This window comes from Arachis stenosperma, chromosome 3 (assembly GCF_014773155.1).
Source record: "Arachis stenosperma cultivar V10309 chromosome 3, arast.V10309.gnm1.PFL2, whole genome shotgun sequence".
Taxonomy (NCBI): domain Eukaryota; kingdom Viridiplantae; phylum Streptophyta; class Magnoliopsida; order Fabales; family Fabaceae; genus Arachis; species Arachis stenosperma.
The window spans coordinates 44,664,028-44,670,729 of NC_080379.1; the positions used below are offsets into that span (position 1 = coordinate 44,664,028).

General features: G+C 22.5%; 1 protein-coding gene across 1 annotated transcript; it reads left to right on the plus strand.

The window, feature by feature from the left end:
- The first annotated feature begins 4,159 nt into the window (after positions 1–4,159).
- On the plus strand, positions 4,160–6,157 carry LOC130967667 (homeobox-leucine zipper protein HAT22-like). Its single transcript, XM_057892626.1, has 3 exons — positions 4,160–4,647; positions 4,933–5,012; positions 5,590–6,157. Exons 1-3 carry the CDS (start codon positions 4,219–4,221, stop codon positions 5,828–5,830), a joined length of 750 nt encoding a protein of 249 aa, XP_057748609.1. The 5' UTR covers positions 4,160–4,218; the 3' UTR covers positions 5,831–6,157.
- The last annotated feature ends 545 nt before the right edge of the window (positions 6,158–6,702 follow it).

Consider the following 6,702-nt stretch of genomic DNA (forward strand, 5'->3'; position numbering starts at 1 on the left):
ATGATCGTTTGACATTATTTAATACAACATAACTTAAGTAAAATATGATATAATTAACAATAGATACTGGTCTAAAACTAACTATATCATCTAATTATCAAACTAAATAATTATTTTTAACAACTAATTTAACATAAAAATTCATTCTAATTAAATAAATATATTAAAATTATAAAATAATACAAGAATAAATTAAATTTAAAATGAATAGAAGAATAGAATTATCTAAAGTTGACGAATTTCAAATATAAAAAAATAAAACAATCAAATAGAAAGTAAAAAAAAAAAAGAAAGGATAAGAGTGACTCATAAAGAATAAAAAGTGAAAAGTACAAAGTGAAGGAACCGCAAATTTATATATTTAGGCGAATTTACCGAGGGAGACAACAAATTTGATTCAAGTGCCAAAAAAATTTTAAAAAATAAAGTTTAATTTAATTTTTTTGGAGAATAATTTTTTTATTTTATTATAAAAAAAATCCCTCACCCAATAGTTTCAAAAAACATTGTTAAATTTTTAAATTTTTTATGCATAATGCATTAAAATTATTGGAAAACCCGTTTTCTAAATTCTCTTAACTAATACAATTAAAAAACTTTTTAGTAAAATTCTTTTAAAAAAATGTTAAATTTTTTGAAAATTAAAACCCACCTGACAAGACAAAGCACTATCATAGGAAATTGTTAGGAAAGATACGGCCTGGTGACTAACTCAAACACAAATAGGCTTCCAATTAATAGAAAAAAAATAATATATATAATGAAAAGTCAAAGCATTTTGAGTCATTTGGTTTGGGAGTCATAGTTCTAACGCATGCTTTTACTCCTTTTATTCCCATGTTTAATACTGCATTTAATGTAAAAGTCTTCTTTATTTACAAGAAATTCTAGAGTACATGCAATTGGGTTTTACGGGTTTATTAATATTTTTAGTTAGAATATTTATTTTATGAAATAATTATAACAATAATAATGAGAGAGGTAGGGGGGAGTAAATTACTGTTGACCTCTTAAAAGATTCAATTATTGATAAAATGACATGAAAAAAAAAAAAATACATTTTAACTTAACAAATTAAAGATGATTTCAATTTAATAATAAAAAATATTAAGTAGATATCAGAATTTATTATTTTTAATTATTAGTTAATTAGTTAATTAATATTTAAAAATATAAAATAAAATATATTATTAAATTATTAAATTAAAAAAATTAAATTAAAAAATTAAATTAATAATTAAATAATAACAAAAAATAATAAATTTTAATAATTTGTCGTATTTTTCTTTAATAAAAAGTGCTTTTTTTTCTTAAATGACCAATACTTTATATGTTTGATCCAATTTTTTTTGTTGGAACACTAGTTTAAAAAATTATTTAAAAGATGTACATATAAAAACGGAGAACAAGTTCTCTTACTAATGTGTCACAGTATATTTAGTGCCTTTTATCAAATCAAAATCGTCTTTGAAAACTTAAAATATATATATTTTTAAATATATTACGTACACATAAAAAAGTTAACTTTTTATTTAGTTATCACTTATTTATATATTGATATATGTATTATAATATGAAAAATAAAGTCATTTAAGCAGGAAAATATCTTTGGAGGGGAGGCTTTGGCCTCCTAGCTTTTATTAAAAAAGGTTAACCATCAAACATATTTTTAAATTATTTAAACGCTGATAAAAATATATTTGAATTTTATTATCGATAAAAATATTTTTAAATAATTTAAAAACACAACAAAAATATCAAATAATAAATATATATTTTTAAAAAAATTTTAAAAATTGAATTTTGATACAAATTTTTACAAACATAATTATAAAAATAAGATATTATTATACTTAAAATTTGGTGATTTTTGGTTAAATATATATTTTTTGTAATTTTTTGTTAACAGCTAATAATACTTTTAAAAAATCACAAAAAATATATACTTAGAAAAAATTATCAAATTTTAAAAATAATAATATCTCATTTTGTTAATTATGTTTATAAAAAATACAGTAAAATTAAATTTATAAGGTATTTTTTGAAAATATATATTTACTGTTGGACATTTTTGTCGCATTTTTTAAATTATTTAAAGACATTTTTGTCGATAATAAAATTCGAGTGTATTTTTGTCAATGTTTGAATAGTTTGGAGGTATTTTTAGTAGTTAACCCTTAAAAAATTAATAATAATAAATTATGAAGTATAATTTAAATTTTTAAAAATTTATTTAGTATTTAATCTAGTATAAATAAAAGTTCAGTCCAACCTAAATATTAATAATTTTCAATATTTAAAAAATAAGTAACAATATTAAAAAAATTTGAAAAAGATAAACTAATTTTTTTATTAAATAAATTTTTCCAAATTCCATAAAGTGTTTTTTTGTAACCGTTCTTTTTTATTTATTTTATATTAATTTTCTCTATTTTAGCTGTTATAACTGAGAGATCATTTTCAGTTATGAATATTGTGAAGAATAACTCAAAAATAAAATGAAAGATGATTTTTTTATTAATTATTTTTTAATTATATTAAAAAAATTGTTAAAAAATTTGACACAGATTCTATTATCGATTAAGTTTATAATACAAAAAATCAATTACTTCGTTAATAAAAAATATAAACATATTTTTTTCATTTTAAAATATATTTTTTATTGGTATATATTTATAATATATTTTACATTATATAAATTTTTACATAATTTTTTATTATTATACATATTATTGACTTTCTATTATAATATTTCTGAATTCGTTACTAATTCAACGAAAAATTATGCAAATGCTACAAAACCAACGTTATTTCAATTTTATAAAGGTGACACTCAATAGTACATATGAGTACAGTTTAAACAGCAATTCACTAAGGTAGCATTTATTTTAAAGTACTGGGATAGAAATTAGGAGACTGAAACTCAATATTATGTTTGTGAATTTAGAGATTGGTATTAAAATTTTTATTTCTGTCTCATCATTTTAATATTTCAGTACTTTCAAAAAGTGAGGATACAGAGGACTGAAATTTCTAGAGATGAAGACTGAAACTTTAATAATATTTTATACCTAAACTATCCTCATTTTAATTAATTAATTTCACTTTTATTTTTTGTACAAATTAAATTAGAGTTTCATTTTTTTTTCAATTTCTATCTCCCACTTTATACCAAACAGAATATTAAAATTTATTTTAGTCTCTGTTGAGTCTTTCAATTTCTATTTCTCTATCCAACGCTACCTAAAAAACTAATTTGTTTATTTATAAAAAAATAAAAAACTTAATTGATGCCTATTGAAAATTTAGGATGAAAGAGATATTTATCCCAAATATTAGAGAAAACATGATAGATACTTCACCCATTAATAAAAAATTAATAGTACACTAATTTTTTTCTTTAAATTGATCATTAATTATTAAATAATTAAATAAAAAAATAACATTAACTGAAATTTAAAAATATAAATAAGACACATATTATATAAATAAAAAGTCTTCGGATGAGTACATTTTAGTAATTAATTTTGATTGATAATCGATTAGTATAAATATTAAATTATTTTTAATAAATAAATTTTATTAATTTATATATGTAAATTTTGATAAATATAAATATAAATTGTATTAATTTATGTGTGTAAATTTTAATAAATATAAATATAAACTATGAATTTTATATATACAAACTATTAGTCTATTACTAACCAAATATTGACTTAAAATAATATTATTATTAATCATATAGCATTGTTGATATATATAAAATAAAAGAAGTAATTTTCTTTTTTTTCCATAGTAATTAATAATAAAAAGGAGAAATCCAATAATAACTAAAAAAATGTCAAAAAATCACCAGAATTTATTTTTTTATGATTAATTATTTATTAATATTTAAAAATATAAAATAAAATATATGATTAGATTATTAAATTAAAAAAATTAAACTAAAAAAATTGAATTAATAACTAAATAAAGATTAAAAATAATAAATTTTAATAGCCTATAATATTTCTAAATAACTAATTGAAATTGAATCTCGAAAACGAAGACCAATAAAACCTCAACAATAATAAATCAGTATTAATTTTAATTAATTAATTAATTAATTAATACCCTATATATCTCACAAAACCATAACTTTCCCGTTTGACTTACTTCAGATACACACACAAAACAAACTACCACAGTTTCTCTCTCTTTCTCTCTCTCTCTGCCATGGAAGATGAAAAAGCCTGCATAACGAGTCTAACTCTGGGTTTGGGAATTGGAGGAGGAGGAGGAGGGTATCCCCCAAAGAAGAAGCAGAAAATGATGATGATAATGAAGAACAAGCCTATTAAGCCTGTGCCTTCTCTGGACCTAACTTTTGGTGATGATGAAGCTTTTCCGAAAGAAGCCATTGATGATGATGATGATGATGATGATCGAGAAGAAGGGTTATTCATCTCTTTGAATAATAAGAGAGTCGGTGAAGAACACAGTTACAATAATAATAAGCACTGCCCGAATGGAAAAAACAGAGATGACAGCTATAATGATGAGAATAATAATAATTATTATTGCAGCAGAAAGAAACTGAGACTCACCAAGGAGCAATCAGCTTTGCTTGAAGAAAATTTCAAGAATCATACCACTCTTAACCAAGTATATTTTATAATTCATTCATCACAATTTTCATTTCTTTATTATTCATGCATTCATTTCATTAGTTTTATATATCGAATACTATTAAAAACATAAATATAATTACACAGTCAAGTATATTTATCGATATTATTATTATTATTATGTTTTTAACAATTAACAGTTGCTATGCAATTATTTTGAATAAAATTTTGCTAACGGCTTATATTAATTAATTGTTAATTATAGGCACGAGGTGAATGAGGTTTATGAGTTTAATTAATATGTATCGGTTTCGACATGCAGGCTCAGAAACAAGCACTTGCTAAGCAATTGAATTTAAAGCATAGACAGGTTGAAGTTTGGTTTCAGAATAGAAGAGCAAGGTATGTGCGTTATTATTAATTAATTAATTATTCTTATTTTAAGATAAGATAAATCTATTTTCCTACTCTTGTTCATTTTTAAATTAGAGGGTGTTCAAATTCACATTTGGTTTGGTCATGTTCTTAACTATTAACTGTTAAGGACTACTATTTTTACTCTAAATCATTTTCGCTTTTGCTTATCTAGGTTCCATTTCTCACTTCCATATAATTGTTTTTTAGTAAGGCGGTTTATTTTATGAAAATATCTTTTTATAAATATAGTATTATAAATTATTAGATAATTTAGTTAGTCACCAAAAAAAAATTAGATAATTTAGTCAAATATATCAAATTCTCTAATAATTTAAAATGCGATTTTCACGTGTGAATTTTCTTAACGAAGTAATTATCTTTTAATATATAATTATCTTTTTATTTCTTTCTTTCTTAATAGTAGTTTTTTTGGTTGAGCCTATTTAATATTCAAGATTCAATAGTAATAACGTTGATGATGTTACATAATTTTATTTTCATCCGTAGTTAGATAACCGTGTTCTGAAAAAATTGGTGCATTTAAAATGAAATGCATGATCAGGACAAAGCTGAAGCAAACAGAGGTGGATTGCGAGTTCTTGAAGAAATGCTGTGAGAGGTTAACCGATGAGAATCTAAGGTTGAAGAAGGAATTGCAGGAGCTACGTGCAATCAAAGCTGGACCAACACAATCACCAACACCGCCATTGTACATTCAATTACTCTCTTCTAAATCTTCACCCTTGACTATTTGTTCTTCTTGTGAGGAGCTATTGAAGAAGACCAAACAAGAAAATATATAATAATTAATGTTGCTGTTATTCCCAACACAAATTGGGACCAGCTAGTGTAGGTTTAATTTAATTAATTTAGACTAGTACTGGCACTAAAGGTAAACTGATCATAGTATAGTATACTTTTGATCAAGCATATTGGATTATTATTTTGCAGTATTAAACTTCAATTGTTCATTAATTATTCATATAGAAAATATGTGATTATTTATAATTTCTCTATCGATCGGCTTGCTTATTAGGTAGTTAACAAATTAAAGTGCTTCTGTTTGTTGATTTATAATTGTTACACTGATGATAAGGGATGCTATTAATAAGTGACTATTATTATTATTATTTGTTTGTGCTTTTTTTTTTTTTTTTTTGCTTGAATTCGAAGATCGATGTGGACCACATGGTACGGACAAAGAACAAGTCTTTGAATGGTAGTAATTGACATAGATGGAGACAATTTCCTAAGTCAATAATCCACTAATAAGAACGAAGAAGAGTTGAATGGTGTGGTTTGGTTATATCTGTCATCCATGATGCGAGATATCAAAGATATGGGTGTTTCGCCAAATTCGTATAGGGACCAATGACCAACTATAATTAACATATTTGGAGTGTGAAAAATGTTGGGTGAAGAATGACAATCATATTTTTCTTAAAACTTTAGTATAGTCATATTCAAATATATATAATCTTGACTAGCTACTTAACTCCTCTAATCATATATTACATTGACGCTTGACTATCACTATATATTATTATATATCAACAAATCTTAATTTCGTTTATTTTAATCAATTCCTAAGTTCTTTTTTCTTTTTTTTTTTCAAAAAGAAATAATTCAGAATATATACATATATATTGATTTATTAGTAAAATGTCAAGAATTA

Bases quoted from the DNA above. Each gene is read 5' to 3' on its own strand.
- LOC130967667 (XM_057892626.1), top strand. From the start codon at position 4,219: ATGGAAGATGAAAAAGCCTGCATAACGAGTCTAACTCTGGGTTTGGGA. The intron at 4,648-4,932 runs GTATATTTTATA...TTCGACATGCAG, and splicing joins ATCATACCACTCTTAACCAA to GCTCAGAAACAAGCACTTGC. The intron at 5,013-5,589 runs GTATGTGCGTTA...ATGCATGATCAG, and splicing joins TTTCAGAATAGAAGAGCAAG to GACAAAGCTGAAGCAAACAG.